General features: G+C 40.2%; 1 protein-coding gene across 1 annotated transcript in view; it reads right to left on the reverse strand.

Annotated features, from left to right (window-relative positions):
• Positions 1-23,898, reverse strand: part of TNS3 (tensin 3) — a 185,766-nt gene extending 161,868 nt beyond the window's left edge. Inside the window, exons 1-2 of the mRNA XM_017820129.1 lie at positions 23,770-23,898; positions 9,585-9,629 (exon numbers count right to left, since the gene is read on the reverse strand). Of these exons, the coding sequence (XP_017675618.1) occupies positions 9,585-9,629; positions 23,770-23,883 (159 nt within the window). The 5' untranslated portion in view covers positions 23,884-23,898. The remainder of the gene's footprint in view (positions 1-9,584; positions 9,630-23,769) is intronic.
• Between the last annotated feature and the right edge of the window lie 1,939 nt (positions 23,899-25,837).

A 25,837-nucleotide genomic window follows, 5' to 3' on the forward strand; every position in this document is an offset into this window, starting at 1 on the left:
GTGGTGGATCAATCTAGCTGAGAAAACTCAATTATGCGCAGATACAGGTGATCACAGAGGATTCTATGAGGCCTTGAAAATAGCATATGGGCCTACATACCAGGTTCAAAGCCCCCTACTCAGCGCAGATGGTCAAACACATCTGACAGATAAAACCTCCATTCTGAATTGTTGGTCTGAACACTTTCAGACTCTCTTCAGTACTAGCCGTGTAGTTCAAGACTCAACAATTCAGTCCATCACACAACAGCCAGTGAAGAATGATTTGGATATTGCCCCACTTTGGGAGAAACCCTCAAGGCCATACAGCAGGTAAAAACTGGCAAGGCAGCTGGGGTTGATGGAATTCCACCTGAAATCTGGAAACATGGGGGCCTTGCACTCCATGCTAAATTTCACGAGTTTGTGGTGCGCTGTTGGGAACTAGGCGAACTACCATCAGACCTTCGTGATGCAGTCATCATCACTTTGTACAGGAAAAAAGGAGATAAATCAGACAGTTCAAATTACCGTGGTATTACTCTGCTCTCCATTGTTGGTAAAATCCTGGCAAGAATACTCTTGAACAGACTAATACCCGCTATAGTAGAAGGAATTCTACCTGAAAGTCAGTGCGGTTTCAGAGCCAACAGGAGTACCACAGACATGGTGTTTGTTCTCAGACAACTGCAAGAGAAGTATAGGGAACAGAACAAAGGTCTCTATGTAACCTTTGTTGACCTCACCAAGGCTTTCGATACTGTGGAGCAGAAAAGGTCTATGGCAGATTTTGGAACGTTTAGGTTGTCCCCCCAAGTTCCTTAAAATGATCATCTCACTTCACGAGGATCAGCACGGCCAAGTCAGATATGGTGATGCACTTTCTGAGCCCTTTCTAATTACCAATGGTGTGAAAGAAGGCTGTGTTCTCGAACCAACTCTATTCACAATCTTTTTCAGCATGATGCTCCAAAGGGCCACGGCAGATCTCGATGATCAGGACGGTATCTACATTCGATACCGTACTGATGGAAGCCTATTCAACCTAAGGCGACTGAAGGCCCACACTAAGACCTTAAATCATCTTGTCCGGGAGCTGCTTTATGCTGATGATGCCACCCTTGTCGCCCACACAGAAGCAGCTCTGCAGCGTTTAACATCCTGCTTTGCAGACGCTGCTGAGCTCTTTGGTCTGGAAGTCAGCTTAAAGAAGACAGAAGTTCTCTATCAATCTGTACCTCAAGAAGTCTTCCATCATCCCCATATCACCATTGGCCAATCAGAGCTCAAATCAGTCCAGCAGTTTAATTACCTAGGTAGCCTCATCTCCTCAGACAGTAAGACTGACGGAGAGATAGACAACAGGTTAGCAAAGGCATACAGTGCTCTCGGAAAACTCCATTGTCCTAGTTAGAACAGCTGGGATCAATTCATCACTGGATGGGTGCAAGCCAAAACTGTGTATTCTATAGCCTTCCATGCCATTTCCCAGAAACTGCTGTCAGTAGACTATTTGCACCCTCTGCCCAGAGCAGCCTGACTCATCAGGCTATAAACTAGGTGTTAAGAGGCCTGCGAGATAGGAGGGTGTTTTTGTCCTCACGCCCATTGAGGAACCTCCCGCCCTGAGGGAGGTACTGGGTATTCCTGCCTGAACTGGAGCATATATAATCTTGGAGTCTTGGGACGTTTTTAACACTCGTGGGATCCAGAGGAAGACTGCAGACCACCACTCTCAACCAGACTGAGACCACCACCCTCGACCGGACTGCAATCACCACTTTTGACCAGACTGCAACAGCACTCTCACGAACAGGTTTTCCCCCCTCTTCCTTTACTTTGGACTCAGGGGGCCCAACAAACACCACTCTGTTCATGCCCCAGGGTGCTGGGTTATACATTTGGGTTTTGTGGGTTAAAACCAATTGTTTGTCTGTATAATCGTACTTATCGTATTATTTTATTAAATTGTTATTCTGACTTATAATCTCTCTTTTGGGTTGAGTTCATTTTCCCCTGCTGGTTTACCTTTAAACCAGCACATCCATAAAAGAGTATGGCATAATAAACACTTGAAGAAAAGTACCAAGATCAATATTTACGAAGCCATTGTGCCGTCTACTCTTTTGTATGGTTCTGAATCATGGGTCATCTGCCGCCATCACCTGCGTCACCTAGAACGCTTCCATCAATGCTGCCTCTGTACAATCCTAAACATCCACTGGTCAGATTATGTGACTAACATATCTGTTCTAGAACAAGCAGCAATCACAAGTATTGAGGCCATGTTGCTGAGAACACAGCTGCGATGGGCAGGACACGTCTCCAGGATGAAGGACCACCGCCTCCGTAAGATCTTGCTCTATGGTGAACTTGCCACCGGCTGCCACAAGAGAGGAGCCCCGAAGAAAAGATACAAGGACTCCCTGAAACAACATCTCAGCCTTGGCCATATTGATCATCATAACTGGTCTAATCTGGCCTCAAATCGGGAGGCCTGGAGACACACTATGTGTAACGCTGCTGATGCTTTTGAGAAAGCACACAGGATCACTCTCGAGGAGAAAAGGCAACGCAGAAAGAATTGTGTCTTGCAGAATATACCACCTAAGGAGTCCTTCTGCTGTGCCTTTTGCAATTGGACATGTCTGTCTCGTATTGGCCTTATTAGCCACCAGCGTGCTTGTAACAAATGTGGATACAGCCTTTCCCAAATCTTCATTCGCAAAACCTAGCCATGAAGATGAAGATGAAGAAAAGAAGTCTTCATGAAAAGGCTGAGGCCCAGTTAAAAAAACAGAAACCTTTGCAAAACTAAGCCATATATCTATTTCTGTAAGATTGCTTCAAAAATAAATTACAGGAAAAATAAGGGAAAAAAAAGTACACCCAACTGAGAGGAATGCAGCCTCTCAATCTTTTCTGTTAAGTTTACTCATTGTTACTTCTGTTACTTCTCTACTTCTTCTCCCTAGTCTTACTTGAAGTGCACAGCAAAAGTCCCATGATTTCTGAACAGTTACCTAAAGATCCCATAGAAAAATCAAAGAATAAAATCCCATCAGTTTACCCACAGTTTCTCACAACCAGTGAACACTGATGAGATAGGACTGCCCTGAATACAACAGTTGGCATTATGCTGATGACACTTTCCAGCAGAATGCAGGCAGCACACCTGCTCGAGAAAGGTAAGGCTGCCTTTCTCCAGCCAAATCCTCACTGCTCTCCTTCATCCCAGTATCCCTAGGAATCAGTCACCTGTTGAGAGCAGTGGTTCATTCGCCCTCCTCCCAACAGGAACAAACAGGGGAGCCTGTAGTCACTCCTCAATCATAAAATAGCAGCAGATCTCACATTTCATCACTTCTTTGGATTTTTGTTTCAGCACCTTCATTTCTCCACTGCACATGCATCTGTATTTGTGGAAAAGCAATAGAAGACAGATGGACAGTCTATTAAGACAATCATTACTCCAGACACTGGTAAACTTGTCTTTTTTATCCTCATCACATTGGCAAACCAACACTTTGTTCTATGTGGGAAAATACCATACAAAGGAAATGTCTGAAAGCAGCAAAGGACTATGTGCATCATGAAAGCTCAGTGTTTGTCAATGGCTATTTTTCTTTTTTGTTAAATGACCTGGCCTTGACTTCTCTGCAGCTACAACACCGCTTTTATTATACGAAGATTGGAACTCCCACAAATTCAGAGCTAGACAGCTGAAGACAAGAATTCACATACTGAAATAAGAGGGGGAAAAGGCTATCTCTGAACATACTTGGTTTACTCTGTTCACAGAAAACGTTAAAGGGCATAATAAAATTTAAAAAGTTAAAATTCACAGACATCACATCTAGCCTTGAACTGCTGTCAGCTAAAGCTTATTTTTTTCCCCAAAATTATCTTCTTCCTAGAATCTCTAATCAAATCTCTTCCCACTGAAGATGAATCTTGCAGGTACACACACACACTGAGGAAAGTATACACTTCTATGCATGTTTCCTCCCTCTGTCTCAATAGTCCCTAATGAACCTGTTTACAAAACCAACAAATGCCCAAAGAACTGCAGCAAGGTACAACTTAACCCTCCTGTGACATGATGCAGCTAGTTATAAGCCCAAACACCAAAGATCGACCAAGAGTTTTATCTTGTAGCAATTTCTGATGTGGTAAGAACCAGATATCAAAACCAAACAAAATAATAATTAAAAAAAAAAAAATCTACCAAGGAAACAAAGGAAACAACCAGGAAATTTACCAAAACCTATAAAGAAAGAGGAGAAAGGGAAGTAGAAGCATAACAGGTCAGATGAGCACTAGAAAAAGGACAGACAGCAGCAGCTGTGTGCCAGAACACTGGCCAGAAAAAAATAGCTGAGAGGGATGAAGATGCATGTCACTATGTCAGTCACTAAGAAATAGAGGAAATATTACTAATGCAGTGAATAATGTTACCCATTTCATATAGGCTCACAGCTTGAGTTTTCTCCCTTACCCTTAAAATCCTGCTTGAGGCAGATGTGCTACACTAATACATACTCAATTTAGCACTTTAGGTTCATGCAGATACTGTGCACAGCACAGAAGTGCTACCTTTCAAATAGATCTTTCAGATATATCTTCTTCCCCCCACTATCTTCCAGAGAAAGTCAGCATTCAGGCTAGAAATACACAGCAGTAAGAAAGCTCACAGTTGCACAGTTTGTTTATATATATATATATATATATATGTACATATGTGCATTTAGCAGCTGCTATACTAAGGAAGCATGAATGCTGAAAGTGCATTTATCAGGGAAGTCATCAGTCAGATTACATCTTCAAAAATAGGAAATAACAAGCTTTCCAAGTATGCATGAAAACCCCATTAAAGGTATTAAATGGTAACCTCAGTTCAATTTTCTCCTCTCCCCACACACATCCTTACTTAACTACTTTATTTTAACCAAAGCTATCTGTGTGCTTCATAGGACCTACTAACAAAGACAGTATTAAAGACTGCATGAAGTCTACCTGGACATTGTCCTTAGAAACACTAAGCAAGGAACAGAGTGCAGACCAGCATCTGTAGCCAGAACATCTTCATTCAACACCTATTCTCTCCACACCAAAGCAGGTAGTTCAATTTATTCCTCTAGGCCAGAAGCAAAGGTATTCCAAGCAGTTGTGTTTCAGTATGGAAACAAGCAATCCCATACAGATTACCATCTGCACTAAAAATAGTAACTCATATAGAAAACAACACTCTGTGTTTATGCATGGGATTATGTCTGTATCTATTTCCTCTTTTTACAAAGTTATCTTACTTTATGTAGTTAAGACCGTTCCAAACAGTAATCTAAACCAACATATTTTATATAACTTAAAAGGGCACATTTTTTTGCATTTCATAAAACCTGAGGATTCAAAATTTTTAGCTTACAAAATTTTGTATTCAGTAATGTAAGTAATTTAAGAAGAAAACCTCACGGGAAACATAAAAATCTTTATTGTCCACTTTTAGGTAGAACTTAGTTTCTTTCGTAATATCTAGTTTTACTTTTTGCTGCCATTTTACTGAAGCTTAGACAATTTTTTCCATCAAGTAATAATCAACCATTTTCAGGAAACAGAACCAAACTAATATTACACAGACTGCTACAAAATTTTTTATAGGATAATATAAGTGCCACTCCAAAAATCAGAAATGTTTACTCAACATTCCTGCTCCAGGATGTAATTTCATTACTTTCATCGGAGAGCAGACAACTTGTGGTCAGCCATTTATTTTGGTTTTTTTTCTGGTGTTCCTGTGTGGTCTCGTCAGATGAGTCTTTGAAAACACAAGCTGATGAAAAACACTCTACTTGCAACTGTAGATTTTGCATACCTTCTATTTATTCTCCTTTGAGATTAAAAGATTAGAGGTACTGACCATTTTGAACACATCTCTCAAAGCGTTTCACATTATAACAGTATATTGAACCAGAAAGTCTCAATCATATTCCCTTATTGCTACTAACCACAGATAATATTAATACAGAGCCGCACTCACCTAAGCCCTAACAGGCAAATCAGAAGAAAGAGAGAGAGTAAAGGCTAGTACTAGGTAGGTTTGTATTTCTACTGAAGAACATGAACCATACACACAAAAAATCCCAAACAAAACCCAACAAGCAATGGTGTTAAAACTTCCTGGTTAAAACTGTTATTCATATTACAACAACACTTTTGTGATGCACTGAGAAGGAATAAAGGTTAGCCTGATGGCAGCAGACACACTTGTCACTGTGGCAAGAAGCAAAATAAGGCTCCTCTCCTGATTCTCACGCTGCTTCCAGCTCTAACCATTCTTCACATTCCGGTACCTAAATCAGTACTATGAAAAGTAGGCTGTTCAGGCTCCAGCAGACATGCCAAGCACAAGATGCACTTACACTTTGACATACAGAAAGAGAAAGCACTTGTCACGTCAGATTCAACCTTTACCTTTGAGAGAGTAAATGTATTAAATTATATGATGTTCAGTACACATATACATTCTGACATTTAGCCTCCAACTCTGAGAGTAAGAAAAATTTAGCAGCAAAGCATACCGTGTTATGGTAAAATAATGCATCAATAGCAAGCTAATCACCAAAATTATTACTATTTCTGCAGAACCTCAGATTTTTATACTTAAAAAAATTTGAATTAAGTTAACCTTAGCCTTATTATTGTAACCATATTCACAGTCACTTTCATCACAGACTGGAGTGAGGATAACACCCTTGGCCTGCCTGCCCGAGTGGTCTCCACCTTTCCGATTAGCTATTCCATTCAAATATTAACTTCTAGCAGAAATACAAGAAAATAGCCATCTTGAAAAATTACATAAATTTGGGTCACTGACTAGTGCAGGCTGCAAACAACTGGGAGCAGTGTGTGCTCCCACCCAGTCAGGAAAAGATTTGTTTCTGTTTGTACTGGCCTGAGGCTTGGAACTTTAATTTCTCTCTTCTGCCATGCAAATGAACCAGGATAATGTAAACTGGCATAAGCACAAGGATCACATTCAGCTACAAGACCTAAAGCTCTTGTGGAAATGGAAATCAAACACAACAGACATTTATAAAGTTATTATACAGTGCCTGCCCTGTAGCTGATTAACTTGGTCACTTACCCAAGGACAAATAATTAAAGAAAAACTATTACATTAAACACAACTGTTACTTAACTGACTTGCTCCTTCCTTTTGACTCAAAAAAAACTATGCACTTTAAATTTCCAAATAACTATCCTAGTTATTTCCCTGGCACTAAAATCAGAATCTCTTATCGCAGCAAGTAAAGAAAAGCTCACTAAAACATATGCTTAACTCGATTTTCATGATCCTTTCTAAAGGACCAATGAATCCACTTGAAATACTAAATTTAAATTCTTCCTTCTAACAACCATGAAGCTCCACAAACCCTTACTCTTCTTATCTCTAATCTCATCAGTATCACTTCATCAGGGTTCTCCAGTTTCCATTCACATCTGTTGCACCAAGGGTACTTTCATATTGTCACAATGGAAAAGTACTCTGTTTTTTCACCCTTCTCTCAGAAGAACAGTTTCCTTCAAATTCTTCATGACTTTTACTTTATCATAGCTTAAGACTTCTTTTCTTGCACTTTTAGAGGATTTCATTCATTATCACAGCAGTTACTATTCCTTCTACCCTACAGAAAAAAAAAGAAACCATTCCAAGAACAGATTCTTCAAATAAAGTCATTTCTAGATCACAGCAATTTACAGAAGCAACAGCACCATGATACACTTGCTAAAAGCTGAAATAATGATGCCAATTTGTGCCCCAAAGAAGGCGCAGAGAAACTGCTCAGAGACAGAATTTTCAGTCTATAAGCAGGAGGTATTTTCACGGCCGGGGAGCAGCCAGGTTGCCCTGGACAAACTGCTCCACTCGAGAAACGTACAACTGAGCTTTTTATACACTTTTTGCCAAGCAATTACATCACATATTATGAATATTCATCATATTGCAACATCTACTTTTAATATTCATAACAGGCGGAGTTGAGGCGGAGTTAGAGGCGTGGTCTTTAATTTGGGGAGAACTTCGGTGGTCGTTCCTGTGTTACTTCATCATGAACCCAATGTCCTTTCATCATCATCTCCACAAACTTCTGAACCTTCCCTAATTTGGGTAGTTTCCTTGTGCATTTGGCAGGGATTTTCAGTATCTGGCAAGAGTACCCAATTTCTTGGCTTGTCCCTTCTCTTATCTCCCTTTGTTTTTCTTCCATATGTCCCTTTTTGTGTGTGCTAGCATTTTAGTTCTTTCTGTTCATGCTTGTGTTCCCTCATGTCAGAGTGTCCTGTATTCTAGTGAATTTATTGCCTCCGCTATTTCTTAATACTAAGTTCTCTGTGCCTTGCTTAAAGCCTGCATTTGTGTTTAACTCTCTCTGATCCTTACATTGCTTTACTAAATTTGCTTTCCAGGTGTTACCTGGCTTCAATAATTTAATGGAAATGTAAAACAAAAAACACGTGAGACTAGAGAATCCTTATTACAAAGTCTTAGCTAGTTCTGACATCCAATTGCTCCAGCATCTTCTTCATTATTACAGAGTACATCATGCAATGTATCAATTTTGCTGTTTAAATCAAATAAAACTTTTGACATATCTTCGCTGCTTGGACATGTTTGTTTGCAGGTCTGCTGACAAGGCCGATTGGCAGAGTGGTATTTTTATAAATGTTGGGAAGAGAAAGCACAAACACTGTTTTCTGAAGACTTGAGGTGTGTCTGTGAACATCTATTAATGAAGAGGTAATTTATTAATAAAGAGGTAGCCTTTCAAAAGAAAGCTACCAAGTCTCAGTCTAGTCAAAAGTAGGTATTTATCACTCAACAGATTTCACTCAAAATGCCAGGATGGGCAGAAGTTTTACTCTTTCAAGATCTTCAATCTGGCAAAGTAGGCTTCTTAACAATAGCAAGCCATTTGACAAAACCAAGCAACTAAGAGCAAGCAGCAATACTGCAGCAATACTGCAGCACTGGGAAAACACCACCTGCAAGTGTATAGTTAGCTACTCAAGATTTGTATGTTGAATTTTTGGTATTATGTGACTTTCTTTGTATGCAGTTTAGGGCAGAAAAATCTGTAAAATTTTTCAACTGTCACTGTATGTCAATGTAGCCCTTGCCCCTTCCTTTACAGCAAATGTACAACTTCCAGACAAGAACCCACTTTTCTACAAACACATAAAACCTTATTGACCATAGAATATACACTGTTCTCCCAAGCAAGAGTGTACGTAAGAGAAAGGGAAAAAGAGAGAAAAGAACTGTCTCTTGCTAATGTTCTTTCAGCAAAGATTTATAATCCCTTAATGTTGCCAAACAAACTTACTACCTCCAGCCAAAGAGAGCCTAGTGATTGTATACTTGTTTTATTTATTTTCACTACACACAAGGCTTTAAGGCAGTAAAATTTTTCATAAGCTGAAACCCTCAGCAGTAGAGAAACCACAAGGAATGCAGAGATGTGATTACCTTCTTTCAAGTTCTAAACATTACTTCAGAAACATCAGCATATAAAGTAAGTTGAATTGCTGAGGAATGAACATACCTCAGTTTGTCCACCAGCCAACTCTCCAGACAACCTGTTGTCAGCCTGTTTTAAACAAAGGGTTGCTTTAATTAGTGAAATATTACTGACAGGGCAAATTCCAAAAATACTTCACTACAATTAGAAAACCTTTTCCCCTCCATTAAAACAATTTTTAAATAGCACTTAACCCCTACACAGCCACATGGGTAAGCTCTAAGTATATCCATTTCTCCTCTGTACATCAAAAAAATAGTTAAGTGAGCAATAAAAATGTTTACCAAAGCATCTGAAAAATCTTACTGATATTATTACCAGAGGATTACGGCAACAATTCATTTCAGACCTGTATCAGATCCTGATAGGACTGAAGTTCCTTATGGGGGGCAGAGGGGAGGCCTGTGGCATGGGGGGGGGAAGCATAAAGGAAAGCAAAATGCCAGACAACTGTTCAAACCAGTTTTCAGTTCAGGTTAAGTTGAATTCACAGCCTATTACTATACTGACTGTAGTGGTCACATTCCCCTAGCTGCAATTAATTTTCCACCTTTTTGCTTTCCAGTTATTCTTTTACCACTTTGAGCAACTTAACAGGCCATGATTCACCATGTGCCCCCAAGACTTTAACCTGTCCCTGCAAAGTCCCCCATACGGCCACTAGCACATTATGCTTATACATCATAGCAACTTGAACTGTGGAAATCAAAATTTACCACTGATAGAACAGGTAGTAAGACATCAATACCAGTGCATGTATTTTTAAACAAAGAAATACCATTTTGCAACCAAATAAAGGGTGGAGTTAAGTATTTTTTCTTAGAATAAGTGATAAAATCCTTTAAAGTTAAGCCAAACCAAACTCTGCAATTCAGTAACCTGAACTACTGTACTCTATACACTCAACTATGACAAATTAATCTTTTCCATGCAAAACATGCATATATACACAAGCTATTAATTGTATAATACCTACACCACAACATACAGATGCCCTTTTTTTGTTCTTACTGCTTGCATGTGCTGCAAGTACAGACAGATGCCTTCAGACTAAATGAAATGTCTTGTCATAATGACACTTTGCAGAATATTTATTATCTTTCTATTACTCTGCCTCTTGGAGGATGGCTGTGTTTAAGTCTCTCTCTGAGACTGAATGTAGTCATATGAGTGTGCTCTGTGAAGAGGAGAAAACCCCTTATAGACTTCTTGGTTTAATTCTCCAAACATCAGGCTCCCTGAACTGAGATTAAGATTTCATTCATGCAACTTGGTGCTCCAGTGAGCTCAGTCTCAGGAAAGCAAGGTCATCTAAGTGAAAATTTCTAAAAGAATCTGACTACCTGGAAGTTTTACACTTACAGGTGTCCAACTCATGTCATCTTTTCCAAGCATTACAGCCAATATGAGCTTGTACAGCTCATAATCTACTGAAGTGATTACTTAAATCGTGACCTATGCTGAGTTTCTCTTTACCGTTGACTGATCTAAATCTAGAGGCAAATACTTCCACAGAGACAGCAACATACCATCATCCTCCAAGGACCTCCAAAGGTCCTCATATAATAAGTCCCTATATCTAACACAATTCTCAAAAAAAAATAGTTTTTGCAGGTATTGCACAGTTAATTTTCTTTAACTCACCCAACCCCAACTTTCTTTAGTCATCAGCTTTTTTTCTTCAAGAGACATTTGTTAAGAAAGCAATTCTATTACTAGAAACCACTTCTGGCACCTGCAAAATGGCAGGATTTGCCAATTTTTTGATTTTTTTTTTAATACTTCCATATCACCCAAGATTTCTCAAACATAAAAAAACACCCCATGTTTTTCTTGGTTTACTCAAATTTAACCTTGAATACACAATCTCCTACTAGGAGAGGCCCAGCCACCAGCAGCTGACAAGAAGTCTCCATGAGTTCAGGAGGATTCAGTCGCCCCCAGTTTCTTTTAAAAAGGCCTCTGTGATGTGGGTGAGAAGAGTCCTTATATTGTTTCCTTAGGACCTCAAAGCAGTCAGAATGAGCCAGCAACTACAAAAGCATCAAGACAACTCATCAAACTGAGGACAGACTGCAATTATTCATCCTAAAACGTGGTCTTTGTGAAACACATTTCTGAACAAAATTCTGTGAGATCTTAAAATAACCAAAGAGAGATCTGCAACACAGGAAAAAATTCCACTAAGTAAATACTAGAAGCTTATGCCAGTACTGACTTTTATGTGCTTCTAGTTTCTATCTTAATCAAGAAATAAAATCTTCATTTGTGGCATGATATACCCTCACAGAGATTAAAAGTTTCAAATGACATATATGCACACACAAACCTCTCCAAAGGTTTCCCACCCTAGTCCGGGGTGGGAAAAGAGGTAGGAGATTAATTATCTCTCTAACCTGATGAGTGCTATCTTACCTGCAGGATAAGCACTCAGGCAGAATTCTGAGAAAATACAGTGTGAAGAAAATCCTGATACTTTTGGAAAATCTTGACTTAAAAGAGCAACTTGAGAGGAGGTAGGGCAATACAAGTTCAACAGAAAACAATTTCAATAATCTTTAAGAAGTTTGGTTGAGAAACAGATATTTGATATCACCAAACACCTGTTTACTTTCAGGTTACTTAAATATACATAATCATATACCTAAATATATGTAATCATTTCTATTCATATTTAAGATGTCTGAAGTTGAAATAAACAAGAACTAATTATGTTCATAAGAGTGAACTATTGTGGATTGGCAATAAAGAAAATTTTCCTAAACTCACTGACATTTCTACATAGTACCCACATCCTACAGACAACCACAACATTATACACTGAGACGCATGGGAGGCTTTGAGTGATACTGAGCAGTTTTACTTCCCTCATCCTGCAGAATACATGATGTTGTTCTGAATGCAAACTCAGATGGATTAGTGCCAATTTCTTCAAATATCGTAGATTAGGAGTTGCACAGCCTTGCTTCCCATCTCTTTTTTTCTTCCTTCCCATCTGCTTTTTCTTGCATTCCCTCTATCTAGTCTGGAACTTCATCTCACCAGACAGAGAAATGTCTTCCTGCAGGCAAGAATGAACAATCTCTCTCCAGTTACAGAGTCATGTGTGGGCTATGAGCAATTTTGCAAACATAAAAGGAAGGGGGGAATTTGCTACCCATACATTAACAAGCTAAAACAAGCCAACCTGCAGATGGAAAGGATCAAAGCCTCTGTTTAAATCACCTTAAAATTAATTCCCTCCAGGAATGTTCACCATCTCCCCCCATTCACATTATGTCCCCCCAGTCCCTCCCAGAGCAAAAAGTCAAACTCTTTTAAACTAATATGATACTCCCCAGAATACACGCATCCTTCATTTCTCTTCGAAGGACTATGTTCCTACCTCTTCTCTCTCTATCCCCAGACATGTACAAGCAGATAGCTGACAGTTTTTTCCCTGTTGTCTATCAAACACAACATTATGCTCCACCGAAACGATTCAATGCAGGTTCAGGTTGGAAATGCCACCTGCATCACAAAAGAGTCATTTTTCATATGTCTGTCCTTTCCCAATGATAAAATAGCAAAAGCAATATTTATCATCTGTAACACAGATTCTTTGAAGCAAATTTGCTTTATAAAAAGGAAAAAGTGAAAAAGTGAGAAGATAAATATATTGGGAAAGGCAAATATATAGATTAAGAGAGGTAGTTCTTCTAGTATTTCCACAATTTTATTCACATTTGAGCTGCCACTGCTCAAGTACATTTTACACAATACCTTAGATGTCAAAACCTCCTACATTTTTCTCTTAGGCAAGCTGAAAACTATCATGATTTAGAGAAGGCCTGAAAAAAGATTCTTGTTCTGCTAAACTACGGGACAAAAAAGCTACTTCTTCCAAAAAAAGTCTAGTTGTTAACATGAATAACCCAGTTTCATTCCTACAGAAGCATCAAAATTCCCATTTTTCACAAAAAGTGTTAAAACAGGATATTAGCTGCTGTGGTTGGTTAGAGCTATAATAATACCAAATCAAATTCTCACCACATCAGGACACAGGCTGGATTAAGGAAGCAATGGCTCCTGTGAGTTTACAACCAAACCTATCCTGCCATCACCCATGTTACATCAGCTTCACTATACTGAAGAGTGTGTAATTCAGAAAATCACCGCATTTCTTCATTAACTAATTGATCCAGCTACACCTGAAATACTTCATTATATCAGCTATATCACACTGAAGTTGTATTCAATCTTCATCTGAGCACAACACTGTTTCAGAAAGTGCAGGAGAACTTCAGTTCTGAATACAGCAAGTCCATTACTTGAACTAAGATTCCCAAATCTATTACCACATACAGCAGATTTCATGGCCATAGTAAACAGATAGAACTGGTGCCCAATTTGGTGTCATTAAGAAATTAATGGAGCAAGCTCACCACTCATGAGAACTATCAAAACATAGTTCATGACTCACAGGAAAACCTTGATTTGCTCTGTATACATGCTTCACCTCTCACATCACTTCAAGTATAATGAAGTGAAAAATCATGCCTGCTTGAACATTCCAACTGTTGTGAAATGTTTTTCCTTCTCAGCTCTATGGGTCTTTGGAACACTACAACTAACTACAACAGCACCCACATGGGTAAGCCAAAGCAAGTGAACTGAACTACCCAAAAACGTTAATACAGCCAATGCTCCCTCTACACACACTGTAAGAGAAGCATCTTTCTCCCACAGCAGCAACACCCATAGCCCTGCTCTAAGCACCGGATGCACAATTCCACCTAGTTAAGCAACATCAGACGTCACCGTGCAAATGACACCTGAGAAACTGAAGTTGCTTTGCAAGAGTTAGGAACAATTATTGCATCCCAAAAGACAGAAAATGCATTCAAGAAGGCTAAGTGTCAAACTCCTTCCCTGCATATCATTCTCTCTCCCTGCATATCAGTATCAAGCTAAATTACTGATGATTATATCAGCATGAGTCAGATACAGTGAGAACATGTGACAGTAAAGTCTGCTTTGCTTGAATTTCAGTCCTGTGCTCCACACATTAGTCACCACATTCTTTAAAAACAAAATAAAACTCAATCAAAAAATGTATTAAAAGGAAGGAAAGCCTTTACTCACATTTTGTTCCAGCTCAGCCTAACCATGTTTTCTGTATTAAGCAAAATAACTATGTTTTCACAAAATCTCGTACCTGCGGAGAAAGCAGTTTCACTGAAAAGCACACAGATAAGGCACTAACCAGTGCAACTGGGTGTTGATATAATGTGTTAATTCATTAAAGTAGAGGCCTTCCTCTTCACAAATGAGCACCAGCCATTAGAAAACAATTCTCAAAGATGCTTCCGATTATTCATCAGTTCCTTCAAGGCACATGTGATCTTGCACCACATGATCACAGACCATTTTGATACTATTATCTTAAACTAGACTATGAATCAAGGTATCGGTCCTGGTTTCCCCCAGAGGTACTGTTCTGTACTTCCTGATTTGAGATATCACAGCTGAACACAGCCACTCTTTCACAATTAGCCTCCAAATCTTCTTTCTTAGGAAGTGTTATACCATCTCCTGCAGGCCATAATGAAAGCTGGAGTGCCTCATTAAGTAGTCTCTAGCTTTCAGGTCAGCTTGTTGACACAATTTATGAGCCTACCTGTACAAAAAAGGGGCTATTATCTTTTCAGAACACAATGAGCATCTGCATTTCAAAATAAAACTGTGAATAATAGCATGTATACAAACAGGAGACAGTCAAAGTGTTTCAGTTACACAGAAATAAAAAGTTAAAACTGCATTTTTTAAAATTAGTTTTCTTCAAAGTAACTTTGCACAGCAGAGAAAGCAGATATTTAACAAAAGAATACTCCCAGCTTAAGCCAAAAGATTTTGACATGCTACTCTTGCCCTTCCTGTGGAATAGAGTTTTAGCTGCCTTCTGGAATACCTCTTCTAGAGATTAATTTCCTAGACAAAACTACAAATTCCTTGATGCACTTCATCAACTCTAATAACAACCATCGTGCTTCAGCAAAGCAACTCCTTGGAGTAAAGTCCAGTGCTTACCAAGGTGGGGAAAGGGGGAGAAAATATCACAAATTAAGCACATTCCACGAAGCAGAACAGAAATAAAAGCAAAATATTAGACTGAAAATGCAAAATTTTTAAGCTTGAAAAGGCAAGAAGTCTACAGAAGAAAATTAAGTGTCATGCCAGAATTAAACTCATTTCTTTTCCTGCCCCATCATTAAGCATCTTGAAACACCTAAGTAATTGAATATAGACAGATAAATCTTAACAGCAGATTCAAGCTTACATATTTAAGTATGCTTCTGGACAGAAGGGAGGCAAAGGAGTGGCAGGACAGCACCAAAATATTTCATGTAACCACAGTATATAAGACAGAAGAAAATAAGACAAGTAAAAGAATATTGGCATCCATAAAATACAGCAGAACGTGAAAAGCCCTCCAAATAACACAGAATTGGAATTAATTTCAGCAAGGCCAGTGCTGAATATCTGCTGAAAGGGAAACCTGCAAGGTTACAAAAAGCACAAAAGATGCATAAAACGACTACAGAATTATTGTCAGTTATTTCTTTTCAGTCACAACCTATAAAGAAGGTGTATAAGACTTGCCCATATTTACTTGCTATATTTCACTTATGGATTGAGGATGCACTTCTAAAATGTGTATGTTTCTGATACTTGAAAAACACAATTTTTCTTTCAACAAGCTGCAATCAAAGTGTAAGAGCAGCTAAGATAGAATAGCAGGGTTTTTTAGACACTTATAACCTTACAACTCAAAAAAATCCAGTATCTGGGCTAGACAGAAGAAAGCAGAGAGGAATTTTAAGAAACAGGCTAATAATCTCAGTGGTTCAACTGAAATCTACTAATCTAAACATTTATTACTTAAAATCCAATCTACTACTAAAAACATACGTCCTCCTCCAGAGTTTGATCTTAAACACCCTAACTTACTGAAACTGCCACTAGAAATGCCAGGTTTCCCAGAACTTGCAGTAATAGATCATAAATTGTACTTGATTTTTCATCTTCTAAAGCAAATCCATCTCAGCTGAAAACAAAAATTATCCTAAAGGCTAAGTGTGGCTGATAGCTGCAAGAGTAAATGAATGACTGCAAAAAAAAAAGACAGCACTCCTCAGAAAAGACTTAAATTAATTAAATATTTTGTGATCATAAGTAAGTGTTTTCAGAGGTTTTTCAAACTCAAATTAAATTGGCTACATGCTAAAATCAACATAATTAATTTAACCATAGACCTAGGCTCTCTCTTATTGACCACTGCAACAGACTACATATTTATGACCTAAGATGAGTTAACAACTCCTTCACCAAAACCAAAGGGAACGGTTTGTTACCAAAATCCAGGCACCTAAAGTTTCTTCATGTACATATTATAAATAAAAAACTGGCAAATTACTCATAGCCTGGCAGACGTACAACATCAACAATTTGTTAAAAATTACATTTCAATTGCAAACACTACAGAAAGGCTCAGATCCACTGGGTAAACAAAACCTAACACATATATTCAGGAAATCAGGTGTTCTCAAAAGTACAAATACACAATGCCCACAAAGATATTCTTTGGTCTCACAGCTACTACTTCCAGGACACTGACTGCTAGGAAAGTATCCTGTAACAAGTCACTATCATCCATCAGTCATTAAAGCTAGACAAAACAAAACCTTGCTTGCACACAAGCTGTATTTCAAAACAAAAGCTTGGATGCACACAAGCTGTATTTCCATTACTAACACATTTACAACTAGGGGAAAAGTCATACAAGGCTGTGGAACACAGATTATGTCTCCCTCTTCACTGGCTCCATGAAAGGCAGAAAACAAGGATGCCCACCATGTGGTACAGAACCTAACACTGCTAAAGGTAGGGGTTATGAACCACCCCACCTCTGGAAAAAAAACTCTCACGGAAGTAACTCATTAGCTTGCGCTTGGTATCAAACAGCCAGGAATGCTTGTGCTACACCTGGCCAGATCACATCTCAGTCTCTCCTGGTATAACAATTACACCTCATACTAAAGCACTGAAGCAGTAAGGGGAGAGTCTGCATGCACAGCATATAAAGGGGTAAAATCATAGGACCTCTAAGTCAGTACACTCTCCTCTGATGTGGAAGGCTCAGCTTTAAGCTCCTCTCCTTTGCTTCCAGATTGCAGATGAGCACCCCAAACACAGTGCTACGGTATCTGCCTCTTCCTGCCTCTGTGAATACTGGATTATTTACCACAATTCAAACACCAATTTTTCCCCCTTCCCAATGGGTTGCCCTCAATTCCACCCACCCTACTAACTACCAACTTACCCACCTGATCACAACAAGTCATATCCACTGGCCACCACAACCCATCTGCTGCCCTGAAATAGGAAAATTTAAACTAGCTGTTTCAGAGGACTTAGCTACTGACACTACAGCTGCAGAGGACTGGAGAAAGAGTTAAGTATATAGTCACTTCTGCCCTTGCAAGAAGCAACAGCAGCAATCTGACGCTGACCAGCAGGCTGAAAGGAGATGCAGAACACAGCACACAGCTGTCTGGAACCTCCTTATCACCTACAGAGAAAAGATGGTAAGCCAAATGGAAGTGTCCCTGGGTCACTTTCAACTGCACCAACCTGCTGAATCATTAAAACGGAAATACAGAAACCTGACAGCAAAGAAAAAAAAGCCTCAAAACACATTCAGATTAATAAGGATGATTTAAGACACAGAAGTGCCCTATTTTGGCAATCATGAAGCCTTGCAAAAACCTGAAGGTTTTGTCTAAGATATTTTCATGCTGAAAGACAGAAGGTGCAACTTGCTTTATTTTTTTTTATTGGCAGAAAGAAACACTGATAGAGAAAATATTTCAGCCAGAAGCCCTGGTATCCAACAAGACAATATTACAGAAATATAAATAGCCCTCGTCAAATTACACACTAGTAGCTTCTTTTTACCTTATCTTCTCAAAAGAATTTTAGTAGTACTAGCTGCAGAAAAAGCAAAAGTACATGAACACCTATGGAAGAAGGAAGCCAACCCATTTTACCTCAACTAAAAAGACAGTTGTAAATACACTTCTTATATTGACAAGTGAGAATAGAGTCTGAGAAATGGTATGCAAGGGATAAGAAGGCAGAATGGTATATAGAAAATTTTATATATGGTCTAATGCACATGCTTCCTTGTATTAAAAAAAGATCAAACTCATATCACAGGATTCCATAGTTTCCCCAACTAAAATTATCTCCTTCAAGAAAAACAATAATATAGCATTTTAATTGAAAGGATAATCATATGTGTGCTAGTTAAAGTCTAAATCACTCTCACTTTTTCAGTCTGCAAGTATACAGCTTTGAATAGAGAAGAAAAAAGATGACCTCTAGTCCACTTTTTTTATTTTATTTATGTGGTTAAGGCTTAAAAGAGATCACCACCAAAGCTTTTGTTTTTTTCAGTAAATTAATGCAAGACTGAAAGCTTAAACTGAACTGAACTGTAGACGTTTTCCCTGAATACATAAAACCTAATAGAGTGCTCTCTAAACATTACCATTCTTTTTCTCATTCCCCGAAATACCAAATACATTCCTAAATGGATTAACATCCTTTTTCTGCCACCCCCAAAGCTAAGAGAGTGTCTTAAGCTAAGAGAGCTTAAGGAACTACAAAGAGGTAACGGCATCTTCCCTTCCTCTGTCTCAGGCTGCTTCCTCAGATGGCTTTCAGTGGAGGTACACTGAAAGCAGGCTGCATCAACACATCTGTCCATTAGATTACTGCAGATCAATCTGCCACTTTATGCCTGAAGCAATGCATTCTCTCAATTCTGTTATCACACAGGTCTGTACCCACAGGGTAATTAGATAATAGCACAGTGGAATTGGGGGGGGGAGAAAAAGAAAGAAGTGAACACCTAGTCCCTGGGAAGCAGGGCGATGTTTATTTCTTATCACTGGAAACACAACAGATCTTGCAGGCTATGAAAATTCTGCCTTAATATATCAAGCACAGAACACTACACCCTTTTCTGGAGCTTAACAAGTCCTGAGGATGCAAGTCCAGTTATATTCTTAAGCTGTGCAAAAAATAGCAACTTTAGAAGCAGAGTTACATGGTGAAATACATCAATACAGAAGACTACCGAATCAAGAGGGGAAAAAGCGTGAGGGGGCACTTTCATGCATCACCATTATCACTGCAGACTCCCTTACACTGCCATAAAGAAAAACTTTAGTCTTTCATTTACTAGAAGTAGCTTATGTTTATTTTGCCAGCTCAAGCACTACACTAAAGGATTAATTTTAAAAGCAAAAATTAATGCAATGAAGTACACTCCTGTCAGTGCTAAAGGGTGGTGCAAGGAGCAGGGTAGCAGACTGCTCTATCCCCAGTTGCATAATATCATATTGCAGGCTATTTTTCTGAAATGTAACTTTTATTCATCAAATGGCAGTCCTCACTTTGGGGACATTGGCCTGCCAAAACTTTAATAGCTTTGACATTTCCTGGATGCTTGCTTTCCCATCCCTCACTAAAATAATTTGCTGCTAAACACCACAAATACTTACATATCCCTGTTGTGTAAGAAAAAATTAAGCAAGGACCAAACTGACTTTAAGAGAAGCTATACAGTCACCTGGCTTGTTTGTTGCCTTCCAGCCACAAAGGTACTAAGGCCGGGAGAAACACCAAAAAAAACACAACAAAAAATCCAAAAGCCAGCCCAACCAAAACAAAAAAAAACCACAACAAAACAAACCCAAAACAAATAAACAAACAAAAAAGGCTGAACCATTATGTCATTCCCTGCCCCCCACTCCTATCACACACATCTTCCTTCATAGCTGAAGAATCTTGGTCAAGAGGGATTTTCCAAGAGAAAGATCTTCAGCAATAGCTCAGGTGTGTAGTTAATACATAAAGACACTCATAAGGATATGGTAACTTCTGATTACTATCAGTGCTGCATGTGAGCCCTCTGTATTGAGGCGCAGGAACTAAAGTTAACTTGACCTGCAAAGGTTCTTCTTTTCTAGGCTTCACTTCCTTGGTGCTGGTCAGTCTTAGCCTGTTGATCCACCCCACTGCTAAAAATGTCTGACATTTCTGCATCGAAAACAAAAGGAACTGCTCTACAGTGTCATTTCACTCAAGCAATACATTTTAATTCTTAAATCATCAACATGAGGTAAACAAATACCATTACTTAATATCACTTCCACTGTGATCTTCTCAACTTTGCTCAATGAGAATTAGGACTCAGACTACCCATGCAACACTTTAAATTGCACTTAAAGGGCAAAACTGTGGCAAAAAACCAAAGCTGTAAATTTTTGACAAGTTTTGTGAAGCTGATGGATAAGGCACATCCAGCACTTGTTACTATGGTAGGAATTGTACAATCAGGAGATTATTCCAGCATGCAAATGAATTAATATCTGATTCTTCAACTGGCAGCCAGAAAAACACCACTAGAAAATCTCACTAGGAATAAAACTGAACTCTAAGCCCTAAAATTAAATGCTTAACTAGTCAATAAGTTTCTATATCTTTAGTTACTTTTAAATTAATTTCCTTGCATTGGTTTTCCTTCACTACAGCTGTTTTGCAATTTTAGCCCTGCTTGCTGTTTTGGTTACCATCTCTATTTTTGTTAATGAGCATATTTAGGAGATACATGGGCAACGATACTAATAAGGTTTTACCCAAATAAGACCCACACATCTCTCAAAAATACCACCTCATTCTCTGTCATTTTGGTCACTTACAGAGAAGGAAACTCAGACACAAAAGAGATGAAGAAACTCTCAATCAGCTTTGTCTAATGAAAAATAAATTGCTGTATTTTTCCAATATTCTGCACTATTATATCACTATCTCAGTGATATCTTCCAATCTTCTGCTAGCCATAGAGCTTATCATCAAAGAGACAGATGAGCCTCAGGGATGGACTCCCATGCCATCTGCAAGCAGCAGAGAAAGAGAGAAAGAAAAAGATCCCTGATTGTGGGTTCTGTGTTCAAGATATAAATATTTTCTGAATGACCAGCAAAAAAGGAGCAGGCCAAAGAAGGTAATGCCAATGGTAATGATATCCCAAAATATCACAGTTGTTCAGTAAAACAACCTGCAGAAAAGTACTTTGGATTAAATCAGAGATTGCAAAAAACACTGATTAAACCACTTGTGGCCACTGTCTTCTCTAAATAATCATATACACATCTATGCTGAAATGGAATGTTTTAATTTAACTCATGGAAAACTCTTGACAATGCAGCACTGATTCATGAGCACCTATACTTCCAACAAATTGACTAAGTAAGCTTTCCAATAAACATTATTTATTAGAAATAATCAATTTAATTACCACAAACAAAAAGCCAATTTTGGCTATATAGGATTAAAAATCCACTACTTCAAATACTTCAGAGGTTCTATCTCACAGCTTCAAAGTCATCAGGAATCTCATTACTTTCAGGAAAAATCCTGCTTGGCCTTCTATAAATAAACTTGACTGACTAACTGCAGCAGTTTCTTCTAAAGATCAGCCAGCTTAAGACGTTTGTAATCAGTCATGAAGTTGAGCAGTATACAGAAGTTTCCTATCAAATATTACCTTAAAAAGACCCAGTCTCATTCATACAGCTAGCGCCCTTATAGCTCTCACCACTGTTTCATTTCATACCTAGTAAAATGTAAACACTGCTATTACAAATGTAATGCCACCAGGCACTCCTCAACACAAAAAAAAATGCTGCTTAGCATGTACACAGCATTCCAAAATAAAAAAAAAAATCAAATTCTACATAATGCTGTAATTATCACCTAATCGTAGGCTTGGAAACGTGACCCTTGGTTAACGTGCAACTCCTTACCACTCAGGAGACCACCTCGACGTGGAAGATCACAGCTCTAGAGCCTGAGCTATCCAGCTTGCGCTCCTGGCCAGCACCAATGCAGGTTTATGACCTGTACAGTTGTCAAAAGACACACAAAGATCCTGAACCTCGATCCTCAGTAAAGATTATTTATTTAGTAAAGGCACCAGGAAGCAACCAGAGATTTTGACCTTTCTTCATGCAGCTGGCAGTTTTAGCCAGCGATGGCAAAACACTGCCAATAACATAACACTGCCAATAGTTCAGCAGTTTGGCACTGGGAGAGATCTGGGTGGGTACCAAAGACAACTCCATTTATCACACACACGAACAGATGTGCTGCAGTAGTCCGGGCAGCCTCAGCAGGGGCTGTCCGTGGACGGCGACCCGAGGAGCCGGGCGTGAGGGCGGCTTCCCGCTGCCAGACGCACTTACGTCCCACACCGGGGATCTCCCTGCCTGACAAACCCAAGGGTTTAAGTAACTTTCCAGGCGCGTGCCTGACCACTAAGCTCCCCAGCATGGAGAGACCCAGCTTGACTACAAAGATACGAGAGCGCCTTCCGGGCCCCTCGGCCGGAGCCTGCCTGCGGACGGCACGGCCCTCAAGCCCGGCGCCATCCTGCCCTGCGGCGGCGCTCCGCCACCTTTACCTTCCCGGTAACGCGAATTCGTGAACGCTGTCCCAGCGGACGGCGCTCCCGATTCCTCTTGGAAATATGCCCCAGCCCCCGGCCAGCCCCACCGCTTGCAACTAACTACCCCTCTCCCGCCCTAACGCGCCCCCCGTGGGCGAGAGTGCAGGCCTCCCGCTCCCGGTGTAGGCTGCCCCCGGAACCGCCGTCTCTCCTCAGTTCCAAACGCGGCGGCACTGCGGCCGCCAAGGGGCCTCCCTGCCCTCCCCGCCGCCAGACCTCCTCCGCCCCCCTAGGAACAAAGCCTCGCGCCGCTGCACCGGCCGGGCGCGCTCTCACTCCCATGGCTCCCGACGGCCGACAAAGTTTACCTCGCTTTCCCGGCTCCGCAACAGGGCACGGCGGCTCGGTCGGTGAGGGGATGCAGAAATCCCCCTCCCTCAGCGCGGACACACTTGTTTTTATTTCGTGCGCTTCCTCCCGCCGGGAAAAGCGTCCAGCGCCTCGTTCAAGGCTGGGGAGGAGGCGGGGAAGAGGCGCGTACCACCACTCCCGCCTTGGGGCGGGGGCGCGCGGAGCAGCCGTGCCGTGCCGTGCCCTTCTGCCCTCGCCCTGCGGCGACAACAACACCGGCCCCGTCCTCAGGCTCCCTACCTGGCGCCATCTCCCCGCGGCAGCCTGACCGCCCCGCTCGGAAGATTGGTCCGCTTGGGAGCGGGGCGGGGGGCATCGGGCGAGGAGAGCGCCGCCACCCCTAGGGCCCTGCATAGCTGGGCTTTCCTAGCCGTGCCCCGGCGGCTTTGAGCTTAACTGCAAGGCTGGGAGTTGCAGTCTCTGGGACACGAACACTTACCTCTCTTAAGGACGGCTTTGCCATGGCTGCCGGCAGAAGAGTGAGCCCTACAGCCATGGGCAGCCACGTGCTAAGCGGCCACAGTAACGAGGCCGAAGTTGGCTGGGTGCCGAGAGAGCTGCACCTGCCTAAGTTTCTCAGCACGGCACCAGAGGTGCCAGGATGATCCCCAGAAGCACTGCTTAGACGCTGCCTAAGGCTGTATATTCCCTGTGTTCATGCAAATACAGTTCTTTACTGCACTGACATTTATGTTATTTACACAGCAAGAATTACCTCTCCCTTCAGGTAAGCTCAAGAAAGGGCAGCTTCAGCCCTGGAGTTCTGCAGGATCCACAAGCTAGGCACTGTCCTCTGTACCTGCTGGTTCACAGCTGCTGACTCTTGAATAAGGGAATAACTTACATGGCATAACACAAAGAACAGGGCAGGGAGGAAACAGAGGTAGTACTGCCCTTTTACTTCACATTTCAGAAAGCAGAAGTTTCACCCAAGTTGCAAGAAATGAGAGTTCACATCCATCCTTTGATGTAGAATTTCATCTCCTTAGGTACCCTGAAACTTAGCTGAAACAGGTATAACCTGAGGCCCATTCCTTGCATTAGAATATATAGATACATTTTTATATATATATAAAATCAAATATTTCCTGAAGCAAAGAGGAACTTCATTTATAGGATTGAGATGGCTAACACAGACCACACTATTAGCTGGCAGCTGAGTCATCACTTGAGAGGTGAATGCATATCACCAGCAACAATGGAAAGGATTTGAACATGCCTCTTATGACATCATATTGATGTGACCTCTTTGTAGCTTGATCCAGGAACAAGCTGACAGAAGTGATAAGCAAGAATAGATACCTTACTCTATTACTCTTAGAGACTAGATTTACAGCCAAGCCCATTCTAGCACTAGGCATTTCCCCCAGACGTATTTAGGCAATACAGTGGCTAATATGTGCAATTCTGTTACACTGAGGATGAAGGACCACCAATAGAGATCCCAGAGCCAGGTTTCAAAGTTCAAAGTCTGTTCTTTGCAATGCTTCATATTATGGGAATAGGCAGACAGCTGACCATATGGAAGGCAATGATACCCGAACAAATATATGTTACTGGGAGAGCAATATAATGAACACTATGCAAACAAAAGACACACTAGTTCCCAGATATGCTTAGGGTCTCACTTAGAGAAGACTGTATTATATTGCTAGAAAAGCTCTAGCACATTTAGAAGCAGACATAATCAAAATCCTTTATTCATTATCACATTTTAAATCTCTTCTTTTTCTTTGTGCCAAGGAGAGAAAGAGAACACGTTACAAATCTTTTAGACATGTGCATCTCACTGTTTTCTGAGATACAGTTTTTCTTAGACTTTCTGCTGGATCAATGCCATCTGCATAACCCCACTGTTACGGCTCATATTTAAATAATACCTTATGTGTCCCTAAATTAAGCCAAGAGGGTCTTGGAATGGGACCAAGCTCTTAATCAGCAGTGTACAGATAATCAGCACCTTCAAAGCCTCACAACATTTGATGTTTCTCTTAAAGCCCCATCACACAAATGACCTGAAAAATTCCCCAACAAAACAAAAACAGAATTACAGTCACCTTCCAGCTTTCAAGAAAAAGTTTCAAAACTTGACCTCCAAGGAAAAAAGGAAGAAATTATTATATTTTTAAAAATTTAAACTATCATGTGATTTAGCACTCAGACACATGATTTTGAAATGCAATATTTCATATATATGCAGATACCAGCTTAGAGATGCACATATTTTTACACAACACTAGCCAAAGGAAAAAAGTATTTATTTTTGCATAACACCTTGCACAACACAAAAATGTGAAGGCTCAATGTC

This window comes from Lepidothrix coronata, unplaced genomic scaffold (genome assembly GCF_001604755.1).
Source record: "Lepidothrix coronata isolate B3197 unplaced genomic scaffold, Lepidothrix_coronata-1.0 Scaffold3, whole genome shotgun sequence".
In the NCBI taxonomy this organism is placed as follows: domain Eukaryota; kingdom Metazoa; phylum Chordata; class Aves; order Passeriformes; family Pipridae; genus Lepidothrix; species Lepidothrix coronata.